General features: G+C 34.4%; 3 protein-coding genes across 9 annotated transcripts in view; 1 reads left to right on the top strand and 2 right to left on the bottom strand.

Annotated features, from left to right (window-relative positions):
* immt (inner membrane protein, mitochondrial (mitofilin)) overlaps nt 1–24,562 on the bottom strand; it is a 905,839-nt gene that overhangs the window by 29,855 nt on the left and 851,422 nt on the right. The window lies entirely within an intron of this gene.
* rnf103 (ring finger protein 103) lies at nt 644–8,641 on the bottom strand. 2 transcript variants are annotated; one of them, XM_087280411.1, is made up of 4 exons: nt 8,015–8,641; nt 7,321–7,913; nt 5,486–7,250; nt 644–2,857 (listed from the first exon to the last, which is right to left on the bottom strand). In XM_087280411.1, the coding sequence occupies exons 3-4, from the start codon at nt 5,548–5,550 to the stop codon at nt 1,372–1,374; spliced, it is 1,551 nt and encodes a 516-aa protein (XP_087136537.1). In that variant the 5' UTR covers nt 5,551–7,250; nt 7,321–7,913; nt 8,015–8,641; the 3' UTR covers nt 644–1,371.
* Nucleotides 9,772–23,020, top strand: mxd3 (MAX dimerization protein 3). Of its 6 annotated transcripts, XR_015506671.1 has the most exons (7): nt 9,772–9,940; nt 10,595–10,700; nt 12,757–12,786; nt 13,698–13,812; nt 14,209–14,300; nt 18,447–18,612; nt 21,690–23,020. XR_015506671.1 is itself a non-coding variant. In XM_087280315.1 (6 exons), the coding sequence occupies exons 2-6, from the start codon at nt 10,610–10,612 to the stop codon at nt 21,803–21,805; spliced, it is 459 nt and encodes a 152-aa protein (XP_087136441.1). In that variant the 5' UTR covers nt 9,772–9,940; nt 10,595–10,609; the 3' UTR covers nt 21,806–23,020.

Genomic DNA, 24,562 nt, shown 5'->3' with positions numbered 1-24,562 from the left:
TTTCTACTTTGCTGTAGGCCTATACTGAAAGGCTGAATACGATAAAGCCTACCTAATCACTGTAGCCTAATGAATGAACAAATACAATTAAAACCTTATGAATAAATAGGATATCTTGTAAGATACTGCATGATCCAAATATAGTAATTATTTGATACTTTTTTAAAGTTTTCATTACATTTTGGGCATAAAATCCATGCTGAATCCACCCTTCTGAGTTTAATCCAGATTTTTTTGGATCGAAGTGATCCAAATCCTACAAAAAAGGTCTGAAAAACCCAAACTCAAGGTTTGATCCGGATCAAAATCAAGATTGGATTACATAATCTAATCTGATTTAGTAATCCATTTTTTTCTTTTGAAAAACCCATTTTCAAGATTTGTTCCAATCCCTTATCCAAAATCCTAGTGGATTACTTTTAAAAAACCGGGCCCTGCTCATTGGAATAGACTGAAAGACCGGTAACTGGTCTGACAGACAAAGGAAAGATCTAAAACATGCAGTGCTGGTGGGCCTCCAGGAAAGTGGTTGAGAAACATTTGATATAGACATATTTGCCCCCTATAGATTATTGGTGTAACATGCTCTAAAATGGTAGAATTTAACTTATTTCAAAAAGTAAATTCATAGATACTATACCACTGGTGAGAAAGCAGGACTTTATTGAATTTTAATGTCATTACAGGTAAAGGTTCCCAAATTACTTTTACACCCTGACAAACAGCAAACGTCAAAGTGTAAAGTCTTTATTAGTGTTAATGGCAAAATGCTGTTAAAAATAACAAAACATGCTCCCACAAGACAACTTTATTTGAAGATGGAGCCTTTAATTGCATTTCAGTGCCTAAGCCATTTTCAATTGCACAGGGCCGTTTTACTCAAGTAATGTAAAGCTGTAATTCCTTACAAAAAAAAATTTAATCATATTTACATGCCCAGAGAGTAAACCTTATATAAAGGCTCACATCTCCTAGAATCTTATTCTCCCCGATTAATTTTAGACAGATTACTCACATTTGGAAACACACTGAACACAAACTGTGATTCTCAGGTACAGGAACATATGGATTTTTCTTTTGTTTTATTGGGATGTATGATGTGTGGGCGCTAAAACAGAAGCTTTTCAACTATGTGTGTTGAATCTACCATTAAGTATGTTATAATTTGCATAAATTAGCATTTTCTTTTAATTTTATTGAAAAATATTGGGAAGTATGAATTTAATTAATGACTGTGCAAGTTAAAACCACCAACAAAAACCCCAGGAACCCATGTTATGAATCTATAGACTAAAGATGGACACATCAAGTCATGTTTTTCCTTTTTTTAAATAAGTGCAGGAAGCAAGACGTAAATGAATCACGCATGGGCTATTCTGGATCGAGTTGTTCAGTTGCACGTTGTCGTACGGGTCTCTTCTTGTATGATGGCCACCGGCACACTGGGCAACAGTGCCGCCCTCCAGCCAGCCAGACCACGATGCACTGCTGGTGGAAAACATGGCCACATGGTAGACCCATGACAAGGCAATCCGTTTCAAAGTTCTCAAGACATACGACACACTCGGTGCAGTGAAGCATACCACAAGGCCACTGAGACCAATCAGTATCCTGTTCCTCTCCACCAGACCAACTCTCTTCTGACTTGGTTGCAGCTGAACACCCGTAATGATCATGAAGAACGTCTGAACTGCACTGATGCGCTTCCTTGTTCCCACTGGAGTCCTCATTTTGGTTCATCGTGGCTTTCTGCCGTTTGTCGCGGTCTGCTAGGTTGGAGCCTTCAGGCTGTAGGAGTCTGAACTTCCAGGTGGGCAGGTTCTTGATGTAATCTATCGGAACAAGTGGGCGAAGCCAGAGATCTGGGAATGCCAACCTTTCCAAAAGGAAATTAGGATCATCATCCCAGTCTGACTCAAAGTTCTGGAAAGAGGCAATAGGATGTACCAAGTAGCTGGTGTACCAATCCCAAAGACTTGACAGCCACTCTAGGTTGTTTGCATTTTGGTCTTCGTTGCTACATCTTCTTTTTTTCTCGAAGTAGTCGATGAGAAGGCCATGGGCTAGATAAGTGCTGAGGAAGAGAGCTGGATGAGAAGAATAGAAGGTCCAGTCTGCCCGGACCCATGAGGCGATAGTAGTGGTGTCTGCGTAACGCAACAATTTCAAACTGTATTCGTAGAAGCTATCCAAGTATGGAAGCTGCAGAAAACCAAGGATTGGCAGCCAGGAAATGATAAGTAGGGAATTATAAGTGCCCAAAGTGCTGATTAAAACCACAAAGCGTTTTATGGTGGCTCCCTGCGTAATGAAAAGGTCCATCCAAGCCATTAGATTGACCATGACCAGGCTCAAAATGAACAAGTCATTGACTTCTGGCTGCACGGAGCGAAGAAATGTGTCCATGGCGTGCAAGGAGATGAATTCCCCAGTGCTATTGCCGTATCTGTAGATGCCTTCTGGTGTTTTGAGGATATATGAGGGCATTTGCTGCACCCCAATTTCCTCCAAACAGGTGTTGTTGTCCCAGTTGCGCACATCAACAAAGATGAACTCGATGCGGCCCGTGAATTTAATGCTGAGAGCTGAGAAGAACGCAGGAGGCTGAAGCAGTCTGGCAAATAAGAACATCTTTACTGGTTGCTTTTCCATTTGATACCAGTCGTCCATTAATTGATCGGAGTAACGGACTGTTTTGATGCGAGAGGCGACATGCGCAGTCATCCATTTAAATATGTGCTCTGTTTCAATGCGTCTGCCGTTGTACTCCTTCAACATGACCTTCCCTTTGGAGGCATAGGTCTGTGGGACAGACATGATTAGGGTAGACTTCATCCAGCCCCGCTTATGGCAATACCTAAGGCGAAACAAAAAACGGGAACACTTTAGTGTATAGCTATCAATTCACACTATTAACAAGTGGCTTTTTACCTGCCTATTATTTAATAATTGGCTGTTTATTAGTTATTAAAATGTATATTCTGGATTCCTACTGTTATTCAATACCTAAACCCAAGTACTAGCCTTATAGCTGTTATTAAGCAGCAAATTATAAGTTTATTGAGCAAAATGTCTTGGTTAATGATTAATAGGGCGAATTGCACCCAAAAACCAAGTGTGACCAAAATAATTATCTTAGACACTAGCTACTTTTCCATCCGTCTATTTTTACGTGCATTTTGGAGATACGCAAAAAAAAATAATAAAAAATCGGTTGATGGAAACACCAAAATGTGCATAAACTTGGAAATTGTGCATTAAAAATGCATGCGCATAACTGAGTAGAATACACTTTTTATTTGATAAGAAAAAATGCGCATAAACTATGATGGAAACATTTTTACCACACAAATTCCAGTAGTAAAAAAAGGTGACTTGATATAAGAGATAATGTGATGGTAAAAATGTGTGTGAATGCACAAACCAGCAAGCTGACCACATTGTAAAACATCTAAAATGTTGTTTTGGTCATTATAAAACGCCTCAACCATCTCAGTATTAGTGTTATTATATTAATAATGACCACCAGAACTTTCAAAGAGCATCTGAGTTTATTGTGTCTCGGCATCGTCTTCAAGGTGAAAGTCATTAATCGAACAAGGAAAAGATTTACGTAGCTTCTCCTACCACAGTAAATTCTGTTTTTACTGTTGATATTTGGCACCAGTTAATCAGGAAATGGCAATTTAGTTCTCTTTGACTTGTTGGATGGAAACGCTGCTTTGTTCGCATGTCTTTTATGCGATATTCCTGTTTTGCGCATTCATTTATTTAGTATTTTTGGATGGAAACATAGCTAATGACACCTCCTCTATTATGAAAATGTTTAAATTTTAAAAACTTAAATTATTTATTTACATATTTCTCATGTGGCTTAAAGTAAAATAAAGAAAAGAAAAATGTTTGGAGAAACAAAGAAAATAGCAATAAAAGCAAACTTTCTTTTTTAATTACTATTATTAGTTTTTTTATATAAATTAGAATTCATATTAGGAATGCACAATAGATTGGTGGCCGTATGGATATCTGATGGTAAATGCTATTTAACCATTTTTGATTCCATTCAGATGATCTCCTGGTCTGGCGGGAGCACTTTTAGTGTAGCATAAATCACTATTAGCAGCTCACTCATAAAATTTGGTGCCGTACTATGGCTGCAGCAGATGCAATGATATTAAGCAGCGCTGTTACCTGGTTAGGGGACTATTTTAAGGTGTATACATGCAGAATATCATTGCACTAGCTACGCACAGATATTATTACATTTTTAAAGGGCTATAAAACCCCCTCTAGCGGTTCAAGTCTACTTCAGAATTTTTTCAAAAAATGCTTCATGATCGGCGTGGAGTGCTGCGAGCGGAGGGAGGAGTGGGCATCGCCGGCAGAGCAGGGGAAAAAGAGGAGAGCGACCATCTGTTGTCAGTTGGCTCACAAAATGAGACACAAACCGTGAGGAGATGCATGATTTTATAGTTTACAAAGTTAAAATGTAAAGAAATAAACAGTAAGTAACTTAATATCTTGCTACATTTGTTATTCGTAATTTTATATACACATAACCACAATTTATTATATCATTATAAAGATAATCATGTTTATATAAACACTATAAATGAAGAGGACTTATCTACTCCTGAATCCCTGGGTCTGAATGCAGACACAGTGAATAGCAGTGCAGCAGGTCGCTTGCCCTGACTATTTCGACCATTAGCCCTGCAGGTTATCTGGGGAATTTTAAAAATAGGTGAACGGATATAGGCGATGTGTCTGAATGTTAATGAACTAAACTGATAAAAGACAAAGTCCGCCTTTCTCCAATTCTCGTACAGCTCTCTCGACAAAAATGCTTCTACAAACCAACAGCTTTGCTGTATCGGCCCTGGCAGCATCGTGTAGAAAAACATGCAACAAATTCAGTGAATCATGGAAGCAGGCTCTCGGAGTAAGTGCTCTCATGAATAATTAGGATGCAGGGTCTTCTCATAGGATAAGAAAACTCCGCTGTGAATAATAATGAGAAACCGATGTGTCATTACTCCACTAGCAGATGCGAGCTATGTCACCGATTTTTATCCCGAAAAATTATTTTAAACCCGGATGATGAAATTAGCTGACAAAAGCTTAAAATCATCCAATTTTCCCCACAATTGAAGCTTACAGGTACTAACGTTGTCTTAACTGATGCTCAACACACACACAAATCTGTTAAAATCTCAAGAAAGGTACTCCAGGGTGTCTTGATCCCTTAAGAACCTGGCACATTCACCATCTTGCACATACATATACACATTTTCAGGAACCTGTGTGGTAAATAATTACCCTAAAAATTTTATTTTGAACACTTATTTAAATTAAAAAGCATATTTGGATCAGATGTTACCCATGCACTGCATTTCTAACATGCCATACTAGGCTTACAGGAATGTGAAAGTCTGCTAGAGGCTAAAAATATTGCTAAAAAACAAAACTGTGAGTCATTTCTTACCTTGAGTCACTTGAGCAGTTGAAAGTGCCTGTTCGAATGCCAAACTGAGAAACTTTCTGTACCATTTTGCCCCAGTTGGCAGTGCTCAGCAGTGGATTTCTATCTTGGGCGATTACCTAAGTACAAATAGAAAATTATTTACATAAAAACAAATTCTATTTGTTGAGTGTCCTTGTTAAACCTTTCATGTACCTTCTTTAAAAATAACAGTAAATTATGAATAATTACATGCAGTCAACTCCTAAATCAAACAAATGTATAATCCTAACTCTGTAAGAACATGTTATAAATTATTTCTCAGTATTTAAATCTATATTTACATGGTAACAAGTATCCTGTGAAATAGTGTAATCCTATGTTTTCATATTTTATGTAAAGAAAAACATGCATCGTGTAGTAACATTTATACAATAAAACATACAGAACTAATAAAGGAGAAAAAAAGTTACTAAATAAAAAGATACTAAATTACACTTTATTCTTTACTAATACACACACACACACACACACACACACACACACACACAATCTTCCTAGCATAAAAACAGGAGACATTATTTTTGAGTAAAATGAGTAGGCTGTGGTTTCAGTTTCTGAACCGCCTCAGAAGATTAGTTCACTGAAAAATTAAAGTTTTCACGCCCACCACATCATTTCAAAAGGAAGTAACAGAAGAATTTCAGCACAATGAAGACTGCATGAGACATGAAGTCTACCTTTTAGGATTTTACATCTCTTTTAGAGATTACTATTACCTATTGTTGTATGGCCTAAAATGGAATTCATATTTTGTATGAGATTTCTCCAATTAATAATTGTCGGTTCTCGATGACATGATTTAGATGAATAAATATTTGCAGGATTTTTCAGATGAACTACACCTGTGAATTTAAAGGTGCCCTAGAATGCATTGATACAACATGTTAAATTGTTCTGTGATGTCTAAATAGAAGGCATGTGGTTAAGGTAATTGCAACAATTCTCCAAAAACTGTTTTACAGGTCCATTTCCAACCCATAGGAATTATCTCTAATATGATTATGCCAGGTTTTGACCACTTTTGGAAGGGTTGTGAATATTAATAAGCACTGCTCTGATGCTCATGCAGCTCATGTTAGTGCCTGTCTCTCTCTCTCTTTCTCTCTCTCACACACACACATACATACACTGTGATGTACTCTGAAACACACATGCAAAATAATCATACTTCAGTTGTCAAAGTTGAGTAACCTTGCTAAATGGTAGAGAGGTTTATTTTAGCTAGAAGGAGCGAGCGACAGAGTAAACTAGTTTGCTTCATAGAGGTAAAGGTTGTTTTATATTCGGATATTCAGACATTCTCCTGAATAATATAATTCCAGAAAAATATTATTTGAAAATTGTAAATAGCGAAATCATATTAGCAGCAAATGATCGTTAAAGTACAACATTGTTCACAGTGAATTACATAGTGTTAATGTTGTTTAGAAGTCATATTTGCATGCTAATTCCGATCGAATATTCAAAGTAACATGGTAAACAAGACAGAGACTTCTAAATGAACAAATATGCGAATATAAAACCAACTTTACCTCTATGTTTGCTTCCAAGTTGTGAAGGCAATAAGAATATAGATGAGTCATATTTTGTGATTTTAACATACTTAAAAAACACATTCAGGAATTAACTGAACCTCTGCAAAGAAAACAGATGTGTTTTATAAAGTTCATTGGTTTTCATTCACCCTTAAATTAGCATTTTTCAGCCGTCTTCATGTGTTTGTTGCCTCATTACAAACATACACAAATTTAAACTAACAAAAGATACATAATATTTATGCCTGTTCGGAGTGGAGCTAAATAAATGTAAAATCTGTATATCCTGCATTTTGCATTCTGTGCATGATGTAAACTAATAGGACTTTGTGGTCATAAATCTTAAAAGAACTGATTCTCTTCCTTAAAGCCTGCATTGTTTTCAAGATAAGAGTCCCACATACATAGTAAGAATTAATGCAAGCTTAGATAGGGAATTTGATAAATGTTGTAATCTTACTTGGAAATCCTGTGGCCAATCAAAATCTACCTGGCTGTGTATATTAATGATTTTGTGTGTTTGTTGGGATTGACCTGTTTTTTTTAACCAGGGTTTTACACCCACCTATACATTAATTTTGAGTTTGAGGCTCACGGTACATTATTTCCATGTACTGAACTTTTATTATTCAACTATGCTCAGGTATATATAGATTTATATTTTATGGCAGATTTAAGTTTCTGACATTCAGATTGAGGATTAACACCTACCTGGACTAACCATATACCATCTTTTGTGTCTTCCACTAATTCATAAAAGTGCATTTCTCCACTAAAAGTGGTACTGGAGTCAGATCCTGCTTGCTCCTTCTCATTCTTAAGAGCGGAGTAAAGCTCCCCCTGCATCAGCTCCCCTTCAAAAGCAAACATTATATGATCATAAACTGAACTGTTACATCATATATTATCTATATAATGTCTGTGAATGTCACAGAGTTGGGTTCGAGATATTTACCCGAATTTTCCACCAGTTCCCTCACGTCCCTCTTCTCTGCCAGGCCGGAGTATCCCAGTCCACGACACTCCAGGATGGTCTTGAGTTTCTTAAAACTCAGTGTCACCGGATCCACCAGCTGAGTGGCGAAAATTCCTGTTTCATACCAGACGATGGCTTCAAAAAAACGAGCCAAAATGAATAAAATGAAAAAATAAAGGAGCAAAAAGAAGAGTTTCCACCACATTTTCTCGCAGAAGGAAGTTTTCGCTGTGAGCTAGCTGATTTGCATTGAAAGTCCAGTAATTTGAGGCACTGGCGCTCCTTTATACGTCTAGAGGCAAACCGTGCAACAAATGACTTTCAAAGCTGAAAAGAATCGTTTTCATCGCATATTACAATTATATGGAGGCTGCGCGTCAAAACAACCGCATACAAACACCTTCAGAAAAGAGACCTTTAGCAGGCCAATGTGTTTTGGTCCCCAGTGTTGCGCATAAAAGCTCGTAAAAACAGCTGTCTTCTTTTATTTTAAAAATTACTGTCCCGACATATTTGACTTCACGTGCAGCGAAAACGACAGTTTATTCGCGATTCTGGAGAATGTTGGGGTTTCTGTGCGTCTGAGTAGTGTTGTCTGATAGCTCTGCCTGATGATCAGCTGGTGCGCATAACAAACTGACGTCACACAGATACTTCCGGTGCAAAATTTTAGTTACTGAAAAAAAGTCAAACTGTAAACAATTCATTTGCCAGAAGCAGAATTTGCGTTTTTATTAATTTGCACCGTGTTTTTATTGTGCAATTAACAATTATTTTGCAAAATTATAATTTAAATGATAATTTAGATCTATATATATATATATATATATATATATATATGTACGTTCATGTTTTATTATAGTTTTTATTCGTTATTTTTATCATGTAGCTTGTGGTCTTAATAATAATTTATGATTATTGAATGTTACATGTTTCAGGTCATCAATAAAAATGCAAAAAATAAAAGCCCTCTCGATTTAAGAAACTTATTTATTTTTGTCAACTATTTTGCAACTTTATTGTAAACTCAAGTGTACATGATTATATCTGACCATAATGCGTGGGTTTATAAATATTTTCTACATTTTCGATATATATAGTAATTATTAACAATTAATTGTCTTAATTGTTAATATTAATTACTAATTATGTTTGTAATTGGTTGTATTAACAAAAAACCTGTCATAATATATCATAATATCAAGTGCTCATGAAAATATGCCTTCATGGGAAAATGTATTACTATAACTATTATATATATATATATATATATATATATATATATATATATATATATATATATATATATATATAACTCAAGACTTGATTGCAGTAGGCCCGTCACCAAATAAATTCACAGAATATTTTAAATTTAATTACTTTAAATATTATTAATAAATATTATATTAAATATTATTATTAGCTTATTTAATTGTTATAATAATAAATACACAATTGTTTAAAATATTTCAAATGCTGTTTTATGTTTTGTATTGTAAACATCAGCAATGTGTCACAAAATAAAAGCCCATGTATTTGTCTCGTGATCAGTCTAAATCAGTACTATGAGTTGACTTTGCGCGTTGCAGCAAGTAATATTGACTGCTCGTCGCTAATGTATGTTTTAGTGTGAGCTCGTATCGACAGTTAAGCGCAAATCCTCGAATTATTGTCGATGTTTTTGTGTCAGATGAAGGGAGCGGTCGCGTGAGCGCGCAGGAGGGCGTGATGACTCTGACGCGTATGACGTGGCGAGCTGGATCAGCCGAACTCTCCTTTGCTTCAATAGATCAGAGTCGCTCTTGGCGCTTTCAAAACAACATTATTATTCGAAAATGGAGGTAAATACGTGCAACATCCAAGTGCTTCTGCAGGCAGCTGAATATTTGGAGCGGAGGGAAAGAGGTAACTAAAGTGCCGTTTCTTTCTCATGTTGTTTGCATTGAAACCGAAGCCGTTTCGGTCAGTCGGCTGTTTGCTTGTGTTTACAAATCTAATCATGTTTGCGTTAATTATTTCTTCACATACGCATTGTGCGTGTTTTGTTTGTCGCAAATGTTTATTTGTGTGTTCGTGGAGTAATAAACAGGGCTTTATTGTTGATATTATTATGTTTGGCTGGCTGACCTACATTTCAGTTCTGTATTGTACACAAAGGCGCGAAATCGTCATAGATTTGAAAATATAGCAGCGCTGCCCGTTAGCTTGCTAGTTACAGTACAACAACAAAGACTCCGCGTATTTACCAAACAACACATGTAATCAAGTCGGAATTAGTTTATTTCTAAATTATGTCAAATAGGTCGATGGCGCCAAAATCAGAAAGCGGTCTCTCACACAGCTGATTTGATGAGATGCTGACGTAAAGCTGATATCTAACGTTACCATTGTTACTAATAGTACAATCATGCTGATCTTATTAAACTGTTTGGTTTTTGTTTATTGTTTTGTCTAACGATATATTGTATAGAACGACTTATTTGAAGCTTGCATATAAAGATCTATAATGAAAGGAAGTGGGCTGGTCGTTTGATCACTCGTCTATTTGTATTTTTTTAGAGGCTGAGCACGGTTATGCCTCCGTTCTTCCATTCTACAGTAACGGAGTTTCTGATAAGAGAAAGAAGCAGAAATCAAAGAGCCATTCATCACCAGGGAACAGCAGGTGAGTGTGAGGTGCACAGACGAACGCGCCCCCGTTCTTTTGTCCCTATATATAGCTATTGTACAGCTGTCCCTGTTAAATAATAGGATTATTGATTTATTTAATAGTGTTTACATCGACTGTTACATGTCATTTAGATTGATTTAAAACGGTAGTTCATCCAAAAAGGACACTTGTCCTAATTATACGCTAAACACTATTATCTTGTTCTAAGCAAAAACTAACTAAACGACGCGCTAAACATTGTCGTGTACTAAACACACGTGTAACGTTATTGTTCTCTGTGCGTTACCATTTAGTTGATTATTTTTTGGGGGTTATTATGTCATCCATCATCTGAAAGCCCCTCCCCCTCTGTAATGTGAAATGGGGCAGTGGTGCTCGCCCGCTTTTCAGCAGTGCTGTTCTGGAAATTTTTCCTGTTCATTTTCCTGTACAAGTCTTTGCTGTCACACGTCATTTTAACGTACAATAAAATGTAATCACCACACTCTACCGGATAAGTTTGGTGCTTTGACCTAATTTCTTTAAATGATTCATTTACTGAACAATTTCTTAATTCACAAGGGAAAAGAAAATAACAAATGTTTCGGCTGTGTGCCTTTGTCGTGATTCCTCAACTTGTGCTGCTTAAATACTCAGTCATTGACAATAATACACGTCATTATCTATGAATTTAAGCTCAGTAAACTACTTATTAGTTAGTAAGGTAGTAGTTGGGTTTAGGTATTGCTAACACATTATTATTTAGCAGTGAAACAAACTAATCAGCTATGAGGAAAATCACAATATATAGACAAACTTAGCTTTTTAGCCCACTAAATACAATTTCTAAATGGCTTCACAGCTAATTCTGCTATTGTATGTAAATTTTCTATTAAACATGGTAGTAGGCATGGGACCATAACCGTCGTTTTTCAAGGTTTTAAAACCGCCAAAATGTTCTGCTATACCGTTCCCTTAGTATATTTAAGATTTTTAATTTACTTTTTTTTTTTTTAAGACAACAGTATTTCCATCAGAAAAGATATCCAAAGATGCAGTTTAAATTGTAAATAAATCAGTGTTTTTGAAAATAATGAAGACAGCAGAAGTTAATGATTTATTTGAATTATTCAACCTGACATGCTTACTGCTCCAAAATGTTTTAAATGTTTCTCAAAATAAAATATAATGTCTTCAAAGGATTTTTTTTTTTACCCAGACATTTTAAAAATCGTATATTAGAGCAGTAATCACAATTCCTTGATATTTTTATTTAAGGTTATCGTACTGTCAGAATCTTAATGCAGCCTATACCTACATGGTTGTTTTAAAAATAAGTTTAATTAATGTGAAAAAATATGTAAATCAAAAATGTATATGTACAATGGATAACAACAGAGTCACATCGGCTCTGTCTTTACAGGATTCTCAGTTTTGTCAAAATTTGTTTACTGGTAAAGAGAAATAGTGAAGTTTTTACTTCCAAGGATCTAACTTTTTTTTTTTGTCTTAAAGATGCAACAGATGAATGCATGAAATGTCCAATTTTCTATCCTTTTTCTGGTGAATCAAGTGCTTCATCCATTTATTTAAAAGGGTAGTTAGCCCAAAGAACTGCATTCACTCACTCTCAAGTAATTCCAAACTTATAAGAATTTCATTTTCTGTTGAACACAAAACAAGATATTCTGAAGGTTGTTGTAAAGAAAAATGTATCCGTTGACATCCATAGAAGGAACACTATAGAAGACATTGAGATTGTCTTTTTCTCGTTTCTCAATAAGTGTTCTTTTGTGTTCAACAGGTTTGGAACAATTAGAGGATCAGTAAATCAAGGCAGATTTTTTATATTTGGGTGAACTATCTCTTTAAAATGCACTTTTTTAAAATTGTGGAAAAGGAAAATAGAATCCAATGCCCATCTTTCATCTGTGTTTTTTTTTTTTTTGTTGTTTTTTTTTGTTTAATTTGTTGTTGTTGAGTTTTTGTTTACGGAGTTCACACTCATGTTGTTATTGATATAATATGAAGAACTATTATGGTAATACTAAGCTATTTGCTTCTGTTTTAGGTCTGTTCACAACGAGTTGGAGAAACACAGGTAAGTTTTGCACATTCTTTGTCTAAATTCTGCAATTTTATTTAAGATACCTACCCAGTTTCCAATGGCGGTGTCCACTAGTGGTTGAAAATTTACTGCATGTTTGGTCTTTTCAGTGCAAAAAGTAATTTAACTTGAGTTAACACATTTAGTCATTCTGATTTTATAGTGCTCGCGCATCGATTTGATTTCGTCTTGATTATTAGAGAGAGGTAATTGACTAATAGATAAAAGTATGTGTTTATTATAAGATAAAAAGGCATGCATATCAAATGAAATCACTTTTATTGTCACATCATCAGCAGCACGTGTGCTATGATGAGTGAAAAGCTTAGGTGTTGGCTCCAGACAGTACAAAATACAGATAGTGAAAAATACAGACCATGAAAATTTCTTATATTCGTTTATATCACTTTATTTTGACTTTAATTTTGTTGAATTTAAGTTACAATGTATCTACATGCCAACTAATTTATATTAGATTATAAGTAGACCGTTAGGTTGGGGTTAGGGTTGGTGTAAATTGACATGTACTTGCAAAGTTTCTTATAGTCAGTTAAATGTCTGTTGAAGGAGCAGTATCAGCAGATAATAAGCAGACAGTCTACTAATACTTAAACAAGAAGTATTTAGCATGTAGTTTTTAGTCAACAAAATGTCCAACAGGGACCAGCTAAATGAAGTGATACCTAAAAGCTTTTGCTATTGTGTGTTGTCTGAAGCCTTTGAGGCACAATCATCTATGAGAAAAAAACTACAGGTTGCATTTTGATCATGGATTATTTGGATTATTTTTAATTGTTACTATTTTATTGTTTCACACATGGGCTGGAAGATTAAGATTTATTTTATGTATTAAATAAAATTTTCAACTTTGGAGTGGACATGTGATATTGTGTGTGTGGTTGTAGGAGAGCTCAGTTAAGACATTGTTTGGAGCAGCTGAAGCAGCAGGTTCCTCTGTCCTCAGATTCATCAAGAAACACAACCCTGAACCTGCTCCGGCAAGCACAATTGCATATCAAGGTGAGCCAGCTTGACCTGTTTTAGCAAAATAGCAATGGTATTATAAAAAAAAGATAGGATTAAATGAGTTTTCCCCCTCTTATTGTAAGAAATACTAACTAATTAAGCAACTTCACTACTGCTATGTGGTACAGTTCAGCCTGGCTAAGCTCGTTTTAGTTTAGGTTTTCGAGTGTGTTTGGGTGAGGTTTCCTGAAAAATATCATCCAGCTCTATCTGGATCCAGATTTTGGCTAAAGCTAACAATGAAATTAGAATGTGTGGACCTATTTTGCTGACCACAAAGCTGCCATTTTAGGTGTCTTTTTGTAGTGGTGGTATAAAAACGATTTAGTCATGCAAACCAACAATACAGCAGTACATATCACAATTTGATCATTTATATTGTGCTCTTAGAACCTTGAGACAGTACTAAAAAAGTACTAGCTATTGAATGCAGTGGAAAAGCCCTCAAAACTGAGCTGTACCGAACTGCACGCACCATGTAGGTAGGAAAAGCGCCTTCATTTATCTCTATCCGCTTGTCAAGTCATAATATATCAGTGACGTATGAAATACTGTTTCCTGGTCCAAGCTGCTATTCATTTAAATTGAAAAAAAATATTCCATTATGACCACTTTTTAGTCATATCACACATTAAAGGGAATTTTATATAAAATCATGGTGTTCCAGAGTTCAGATCTCTGGATTTGCTGCATCTCAGACCCAAATATTGTAACAATTTATTTAAAAAAAGTATCTGATAATAGGCATGGATGTATATATTGCGATTGTGATTTTTGACAGTATTACATTGCCTTGTAAATGTTTATTATTACCATTTGTTTGATATGGCACTTGGACAGAAGCTGCTTCGCATGACGTTCCACTAAAGCAGATAACTAATTCGATATTTACATAATACTTTTGTTTTGTTTTTATTTTACTTTTTTTATTATTATTATTTCAATAGCAACAAAAACAGGCACAAATGGAAAAGAGTTTAGGCGAGGACAGCTAATTGACTAAAGCAATTATACATTATTGGGGAAGTATCAAACAAATCAGTGAAATACTTGAGTCCATTTGAAATGGTTTGCTAGTGGCTACTAGGGCTGCTCGATTTTGGGAAAAATTATAATCATGAATATTTTGGTCATAATTGTAATCACGATTATTCAAAACGATTACTGTTCAAGTCAAAATTATTAGCGCATATGAGAGTTTTTTTTTAAATAAATATTTCCCAAATGATCTTTAGCAGAGCAAGGAATTTTGACAGTATTTCCTATAATATTTTTTTCTTCTGGAGAAAGTCTTATTTGTTATATTTTAGCTAGAATAAAAGCAGGTTTAAATATTTTGAAACCTATTTTAAGCTCAATATTATTATTTATTTTCCTCCCTGCAAAGGAAAGATAAATAAATTCAAACTGTGCTTTAAGCATCTTCACTTTAAGAAAAACACTTTGGCTACAAAAGTCTTTCAGTCAAGACCAGCGAGGAATTTTCTCCTTTTGTTATTTGATTAACACTGACGGAAACAGGCGGCATCAGGAAAAGTGCGCTGTCACTTTAATGGTTTAGCTTTCACGTTTCTTTTGACCTTCAACTTATTTATTACACAAATGAGGGTTTATATGAATAGTCATTAAACACCACGTTTTGACACCTATTTGAACATTAAAGCGCTCACATTAAGATGACTTTAGATGTGTGTGCGCTCTGCTCGTCACAGTGTGCGACTGAGACCAAATGCTCACTGCATGCTTCTGACTGTGTGCGCGCTGCACACACACACACACACACAGGAGCATGCGGTTTAGTTTGCGCTTTTAAGAGCAACAAATATTTACATCTGGAAAGGGGGCGGTACATAATGGAATAACCGTTTATCTCGATTAATGGTTTTGAAGATGTTTAGAAGATGTTCTATAATACCTGCTGTCTGAGCTATTTTTTACTGCTTTAGAGTGAGTAACCTATCTGTTCATTGTTTTCACATGATGTCACACAGCCAATATGAATGACCATCTTGAGAGCAAAACCGCTCCATTGACAGCCATTGTTTTTTTTTTACCAGGATAAAGCAACTAAAAGTGCTAATTCTGGATAGCAGTACTATTTGACGATCTAATTAATGATATCTATACAATGACATAAAATTAAATTTTTTGAAACCCAAAAAATCAAAATTCTTGAAACTGCTTGAAAATGTATTGCTTTCATAATGATTGTTGTTAGTTAGTAACTAATACTAATTAATTACTTAAAACAAAATAAAAAATCACACTTAGCATGTGATTGAATTCTATTTTAGAGCATAAATGACTAATTCTATGTTGGACTTGGGAAACAAATTAAGGTTTTACTTATATAGTAAGAATTCTATTCTCTGATATAATGTGATGAAGTATGTATGTTTCTAAAAAAAAAAACTGCTGTCAGAAAATCAATCTCTATATTTTTTATTACAAAACAGAATATATTTATATAATATATTTGTGTGTACTGTGCATAATTATTTGTGTGTGTGTGTGTGTGTGTGTGTGTGTGTGTGTGTGTGTGTGTGTGTGTGTGTGTGTGTGTGTGTGTGTGTGTGTGTGTGTGTGTGTGTGTGTGTGTGTGTGTGTGTGTGTGTGTGTGTGTGTGTGTGTGTGTGTGTGTGTGTGTGTGTGAGAGAGAGAGAGATGATTTTAAAGATGTGACTCTGTTTGTTGTGAGGTAAAATAGCAAAACCATGACCAAATAATGCAAAAATAAATTACTTTATTTACAAAAGTGAAAAGTTAAACAGCAAAAATATTATGTACTAGTTGCAATCTTACAAAAGAAAATTGAGAGAAAAAAAAAAGAAATTATGTTATTCGGGAAAAAGAGGATGTCAAGCAAAAACAACATAACAAAAACTCCAAACTAGCTGAAAATTGCCCTCTAAACTACCTAATAGAAAATAATCCAACAAATCATCTTCAGTGATTGCACACCATTTCTAAACTATACTTTTAACAAAAATACATACAAAAACTTGAGCGAGTAGTGCTTCTTTCTAAACTGGTGTGTTTAGACAGTGGAATTTTTGGTAACTATTTTGATGGTCCATTTGAGTATTAGTAGACTGTCTTCTTATAATCTGCTGATGCTGCTCCTTCAACAGACATTTAACTGACGATAAGAAACTTTGCAAGTGCATGTCAACTTACCCTAACCCAACATAAGTCTTCTTGTAATCTAATTAGAATTAGTTGGCATGTAGATGCAATGTAACTTAAATTCAACAAACCGACCATCAAAATAAAGTGTGACCGAGTATTATGCGTGGTGTATGTGACATGACATCCAACCTCCTTAATTCCCAGGGGAGTTCAAATACCAATAATCAGATATATCATATATATATATATATATACATACATACACACACACACACACACAACACAAGCCAAAAAACACACACACAGAGCAAAAAAAAAAAAAAAGCAAGCAAGACCAAAAGCAAGAGAACAAGCTTCCCCACTTGTGTTCCTTTAAACTTTAGGCTTCCTTTGTGATTGGCAGTGAAGGTGAATACATCACAGAGTAAAGAAAATTGACATCTTCACAGACGAATGGAAAACTGAAGTAGGCGATCCTAAGAACTTTGACAGAGAGAAAGATCGATAGAAGGAAAGAGAGTGCACAAGCAAAACATACAGGCACATACATAGGACCGTAAAAGTGTTTGTGTGTGTACACTTATATTTATGAAATGTTATTTATTTATAAATTAAACATTTATATTTATTACAAATTATACATACAGTTGAAGTCAGAATTATTAGCACCTCTGTTTATTTTTTCCCCAATTTCTGTTTAATGCAGAGAAGATTTTTTTCGACACATTTTTGCCACGATGACAGTAAATAGTATTTTACTAGATATTTTTCAAGACACTTCTACAGAGCTTAAAGTGACATTTAAAGACTTAACTAGGTTAACTAGGAAGGTTAGGGTAATTAGGCAAGTTATTGTATAACAATGGCTTGTTCTGTAGACCATCAAAAAATATAGCTTAAAGGGGCTAATCATTTTTACCTTTAAAATGCTTTTTTTTTATTTTTTATTTTTTATTAGAAACTGCTTTTATTCTAGCCAAAATAAAACGCATCAGACTTTCTCCAGAAAAAAAACATATATATTATCAGACATACTGTGAAAATTTCCTTGCTCTGTTAAACATCATTTGGACAGTATTTAAAAAAGAAAAAACGGGGTTTAATAATTCTGATTTTAACTGTAAAAACGTTTAAATATTTGGGTTTATTATTTTTTATTTTTGTTTTGTATTTTATATATTTTTTATTTATATGTACACCATATTTAAACACATTTAGCGAGTGCCTGCACACATATTAAGTAAATGCAAATCTTTATTATTAATGTGATTTTATCTAAATGTAATAATTTGTCAGCACAAGTAAATATATAATTTACCACAGTGGAATGCAGTGCTTAAATTGGAATTGTATATGTGTAAGAACCAGTATGTTCTATAAATGGTTTAGGGTTTTGGTCTTCCATCAAAGAGCTATGTTGCATATCGTTTTTTTGGAATCACATTAATTGATCCTGGTGATGCAGAAGGTTTAATGTGTGTCCTGCTGTGGGTTTGCAGAAACTGCAGGAGCAGGACGAGCGTGCCAAGCTGCTAAAGGACCGTCTGCGCTGGGAGCAGAGAGAACTGCGCACACGGCTAGAGAAACTGCAGGGCGGATCTGAGAGGATGCGAAACGACAGCCTCGGTTCAGCCGTGTCCTCGGAGAGATCTGATTCTGAGAGAGGTGACCATCGCACCACATCAGAGATTCTCAAAATGAGCTGTCAGGGTTAAATGTTTCTATTAGGCTAATAATCTCTTAAGTAATTTGGCTAAAATATGCTAATAAATGGGAAATTTAAATTTGCTGTTTATTTGACTCAACGTCAAGCTTGACTCAAGAAAGCTTTCCCTCAGGATATAGATTAGTTTTTTCAGTGTAACATTAAGGTCTTATTTGTTTTATTTCCACTAGAATAAAAGCTGTTTTTATTTTTATTTTTTTTAACATTTTAAGGTTAGGGCAATTTTATTTTTTTGATAGTCTACAGAACAAACCATCATTATACAGTAAATTGCCAAATTACCCTAACTTGCCTCATTAACCTAATTAACCTAGTTAAGCCTTTAAATGTCACTTTAAGCTGAATAGAAGCATCTTGAAAAATATCTAGTAAAAAATGATTTACTAATTATTATTTCATGGCAAAGATAAAATAAGTCAGTAATTAGAGATAAGTTATTAAAACTATTATGTTTAGAAATGAGTTGAAAAAATCTTTGTTAAACATAAATTGGGAAAAAAAATTATTGAAAACAAGAATTGAAAAGCTAACATAAGGCTATAAACGGGCTACAGTGCCTTCAGGATGCTCATCTGTGACGCCAGCGCCACCCTGCTACAGACAACTTTTCAAGTTTATTTTAAGAAAAATGGCTCATGATAACGATTTACTATCTCTGTTTATTTTATTATAATCCACGCTATTTTTTATAAACAAACACAAATATGTGAAAAACATGTCTGTATATAGACCTACATGCCTTTTTAACATGGGTGATACATTTGATTTGGTTCTTATAAAAGTTTTAAAAACACGTACTGTATGTTTTTTAAATGTGGCTATATAGGATTATCATAAGATATATTTAAATTAGGGTATCACGTGCATGCATACAGCCCGCTTATCATAGTAACATGACAGAAATGAAGAACAAGTCTATCAAAAGCCTGAAAATCATCACACAGTCACATATGCTATGAATTTTAAGGAGGAGTGTAAATAATGCAGTTATGACAGAGATAAGTGTGTTCAGGTGAAAACAAAAAAAAACAATTGATCACGTTACAATGATAGCTAATATGTATGTATTTTTACACATTTATTCACACATTTGCATTACTAAGAGTAAGCAGTAATCCCATAAAATCATTTTATTAAATTAAATGATCAACATCCGCGCCAGTGGTGTATTGGTTAGTGCTTTGACATATGCACTCTGGTGCTCACGCCGACCCAAGTTTAATTCCCGCCTTGCGGTCCTATGCTGATCCTTCCCCTCTCTCTGCTCTCCATGCTTTCCTGTGAATACTCTCTACTGTCTTATCCATTAAAGGTGAAAACCCCGGAAAAAGAAAAAAAAGATAAACAAATGAATCTGTCTTGATGCTCTCTACAAGTGAAGGCATTATCTACACACAATATAAACTCTCAATAAGAAAAATACTATAAACTATAAAATACCATTTATTAAATAACATCCAAATGTCCAACAAAAGCAGGCTGTGTTCCAGACCAGTTCAGCTCGAGGACGTATAATGTCTCCGACATTGCCTGTATTGCCATTTAGCAACTTGATGGCAACCGTCTTTTTTTAAAAAAGTGTAACAGATTTTTTAAAAATAGTGAAGTGTTTTATGTCGTAGAATAAAACGTGAAAGTATCTTCAGTTTGTGGTAGCCACAGACTTTAAAGGTGCAGTAGGTGATCTGCCAAAATGCTAACCGCTTAGGATATTTAGACTGTAATTCAAAGCCACACCTCCTGAAATCACGACCGCACTCACCGCGTCACAACAGCAGACAACCCACTAGTTCATGTCATTTGCCAGTTAGTGTTTGGCTGGAGTGCAGGAATTACATTTCTTACTAATCCACACTTACATGCTATTTCTGAGCTAATATTGAGAGTAGCATGGTAAACAGTATAGGAAGGCTGTCATTGTTAAAAAATGAACCAATGTGAATATAAAAGCAACTTCAGCTCAATAAAGCAGGTTAGTCAGAATAGCGCCATTTACTGATGTTTTGTTGTTAAACTAAAAAAAACCTACATTATCGATGATGTAAAACATCCCTTATAAGAATAAAAATAGTCACATCAGTCCTTCGCCGGGAGATTTCAGTGGCTGAACAACACGTCGATATACACGATATATAAGCCATATATATCACAACACAATCTAACATAAGCTTAGCCTGACTAAAATCGTTTTAAAACAGAACATTACCTGTCTAACAGAAATACTTCAGCCATGGTGTCGTCCTTCCTCCAGCGTGCAAAAGTAACTCCAATATTGATTCAGGATATTCAAAAGTTTCAATTCAGCCTTTGATTTCACCGCGTCTGTGATTGTCTCGTGAGCGTGCAGCGCTCATGCAGGCTAGCACGCCTGAATGGCGGATCTGTGTGAACAGATGCGAAGAAGTCCGAATCTACATTTGCTGACAGACAGCTTGACCTACTCAGCAGAATTATGGGAGATGTCAGCCCGACAATATTTAATTGCATGAACATTTTTGAGTTTTATGCCTGACCACGAATATAAAAATACATATAAATAAATTTAGATCATTTACTTTAATCATTACTACTGAACTGAGAAGCGATTTTAAACCAGCAAAACAAAAAATGTTCCTGAAGACAGTCTTCTACTGCACCTTTAAGCCATTTAATCGAAATCCCATTCAAAAAGCCTACTGACTTTGGGACGAGGGAACCAGAGCCGCTAAAATGCTAACTCGCTTCCTGGTTTTTGCATACAAATTGACGTCACAGTTCCTCTACTCTATTACAGTGTGACCAAATTTTTCGCAATAATTGCAATTTGTGCCAAATTTGACTTTAAATCTAGCATTTGCAGAATCGCTAAATTGTGAAGGGGGCTGCTCAACACAACAGCTGCCTGTTGTTCTGTACATTCTAGATGATGGAAGTTCTGCTTTTTATTCAGTTAAAGACAGGGGATTTGATCATTAGTTTAAAGTGGGAAGCCTGCAGTCATCTAAATTGCTGATGTCAAGTGTTTTTACTCTTGCAGAGGATGTGGAGATTGACGTGGAGAGCATGGTTTGGACTCTGGAGGCTGATGCTCTGGGTTCTTCTCATGCGGGCGTGGACCACAGCTACTCTACCTCGGATCACGCCTGGTTATGATTTTAAGAGGACGACAGACTCCAAACCCCGAAAAGTTTGATGGTCTTTACCATCATTATCACAGAACAGCCTTACATTTGCTGACTTTAAAAAAAAAAAAAAAAAAACATCAGCCACAAACTTCTTCCTATAAGCACGACTGGAATTTCTTTAGTGCAGTGTATTCTGTACACGAACGACATTATGGTGCTCTAGTTTGCTACACACTCGATGAGATTCAAGTGTAACAAGTTTGCTGATGATTTATTTCAACGGAATGATTTGTTTGGTTTTTTTGGAGGACTTGTTATGATCACATTGTGCTTGCTAGTTGTTTTCTATCCAGCTAATGAGCTTCACTTCAGGGTCAGCCTGCAGTACACATTGGCTTGCACTTAAATATTCCGCTTATTTAAATTTCTTTCATGTCAAGTTTTAATACGTTGCACAAAGCATGAGCACTTGCGATGTGTGTTGTTTGCCGATTATGTCCATTCATTTGCTTTCAGCAAACTTTGATGTTACTTTTTTGTTCTAATGGAAAACCGGGGAGGCTAATTCAAAGGTTGTGCTGCAATTCATGTTTTCTTTTTGCGTTTATGTTTGCGTTTAAGTTTGTGGGGGATGATGGTACATCTTTTCACTTTTACTTCACCTTTATTTACTGTTTAGGTTCACTCCAGTGAATGAAAGTCGGTGCTATTCGAACACCCCGAAACAAGCTATTATGTTGAGCCCATGTTTCAGAAGCAGACAACAATGAAGTGTTTTATTCTATATATATATTTTAGGATTTAATTTTATTTGTATAGTGGATTTTCTGGATCCTCTTTCCCCTATAATGTGTTAGTCTGCTCATGTGAACATTTCCTCATTATTTTTATTGTTTGTTTTTTAACGCATAACTTTAAACTGCAATTCAGTATGTTGGTAGTGTTGACAAAATACATGGGCTGTATTTGCAAATGGTTCAGTATCTGCTCATATCTGTCATTATGCAAACTATTATATGAACATGCCTTTCGTGTTGTTTGTACAGCGATTGTGTTTTAATGTACACAGCAGAAATGTACATTGTATATACAGTTCTGAACACCAAATGCCTTATGAACTCTTCGTATGTCATTGGACCAGGAACCCCTTTGTATTTATGTCTCTCCTTGTATTCATATGTAGCATTTTATTATTTTTTACCAACATAAGCCTTTTGTACAAATAAATATTTTATGTATTTAATTTCACTTGTCGCTATGATTTAATTATTTATTTTTTTGGATGTTGTAGCACAAGTATTTTTATTTATTTTACCAGGAATCTCCCATTGAGATACAATATCTCTTGAAAAATAAAAAAATACGTCACAACACAAACACACAAAAATAGTATAAATCATAATCAATTGTTAAAACATGCATTGTTCTAGGCTGACAATCTTAAAAAATAATTTTAAGTATAGCGATAGATGGTAATATCTTGTAAAAGGTTACACTTTGATTAATCTTATCTATCTAATCATATATATATATATATATATATATATATATATATATATATATATATATATATATATATATATATATATATATACATATACATGATAAATTATATCTAATTAAAAACATCTAAATTAACCAATTATTTAGGCCTATCAAGCTTTTTGAGAACATTTTTGTCTTTGAAAATGTTCTTGGTATGGTTGCTTGTCCTGGGTTTCCCTACTAGGTTCCTGTAGTCAACAGTGCCATCTCGTGGTTTGAAAGAGGTAGGATTTGCCTACGCAGATTTTCTGAATGAATTTGAGTTTAAACCTTAAACAGTCCAGACAGTGGTTTACTTCTTTGTTGAAGGATTTAGTTGTTTACCATACACTGGAAGTTTTAGATTCTTATTTGGAGGATTTCTTAAAAAAAAAACTTCATATTTTTATATTAAAATGCAATCAAATTAATGAATTGAAATAAAGGGATAGTTAACACACACACAAAAAAAGTCATCATTTACACTTGTGGGATTTAAACATTGTAAATTTCTTTCTTTTCAAGATTATTGTATTTATTTTATTTTCACATTTAACACAATAATGATTAGAAATCTTCTTTGTTTGTAATTGCAGTCAAAATTAGAACATTAAAGATGGCAGGATCATTTATTTAATTATAACTTGTAAGCGATTACTTATTTTTATTTTTGTCCAAGGCTGTAAGTACTAAATGTTTTATGAAATAATCAATTCATTTCATTCAAGTGTTTTAGAGAAAGTAGTTTCACACATTTCAAGACAGTAAGAGTGCCCCCCCAAAAAAATATGTTAATCATTTTTATTACAAAACATTTAACCAATAAATATTTATTTCTTCATGTCTATAAGAATTATTATTTTGTTTGTCTCTTTTTTATTTAAATCTTAATGTCTCCAGGATTTATTCTTTTTTATGTGTTATATATATTCCAGGTCCATCTGTACCTGCACATAAGTACTTTACTTTATAAGACTTTACTACTACCTAAAAGAAGTTTTAGATTCTTAATTTGAGAATTATTTTCAGTAAGAAAAAAAAATCATTTTCATTTTAATAAAATGCAATAAAGTACAATAAACGCCATTCGTAAATCCAAACTTCCTTATTTCTTTTCACATTTAACACAATAATGACTTGAAAAAAATGTTGGTGTTAACTTCTCAGTCAAATTTATTACATTAAACAGGATATTTTATCCTCTTTTTTTTGCATTAATTCGATTCAAGATAACTAATAATGACTTTTAAGAGGTCACTAT

The sequence above is a fragment of the Danio rerio genome, chromosome 14, assembly GCF_052040795.2.
Source record: "Danio rerio strain M-AB ecotype USA chromosome 14, GRCz13ab, whole genome shotgun sequence".
In the NCBI taxonomy this organism is placed as follows: domain Eukaryota; kingdom Metazoa; phylum Chordata; class Actinopteri; order Cypriniformes; family Danionidae; genus Danio; species Danio rerio.
The sequence above is the reverse complement of the archived record's forward strand: the minus strand, read 5'-3'. Positions and strand labels throughout refer to the sequence as shown.

Excerpts from the sequence above, each read along its gene's own strand:
- mxd3 (XM_087280314.1), top strand. The coding sequence starts at position 9,871 with ATGGAGGTAAATACGTGCAACATCCAAGTGCTTCTGCAGGCAGCTGAA. Across the intron at positions 13,813-18,446 it reads AAGCACAATTGCATATCAAG|AAACTGCAGGAGCAGGACGA; the intron begins GTGAGCCAGCTT and ends GTGGGTTTGCAG. Across the intron at positions 18,658-21,575 it reads TCTCAAAATGAGCTGTCAGG|ATGATGGAAGTTCTGCTTTT; the intron begins GTTAAATGTTTC and ends TGTACATTCTAG.
- rnf103 (XM_087280411.1), bottom strand. The coding sequence starts at position 5,550 with ATGGTACAGAAAGTTTCTCAGTTTGGCATTCGAACAGGCACTTTCAAC. Across the intron at positions 2,858-5,485 it reads AACTGCTCAAGTGACTCAAG|GTATTGCCATAAGCGGGGCT; the intron begins GTAAGAAATGAC and ends GTTTCGCCTTAG.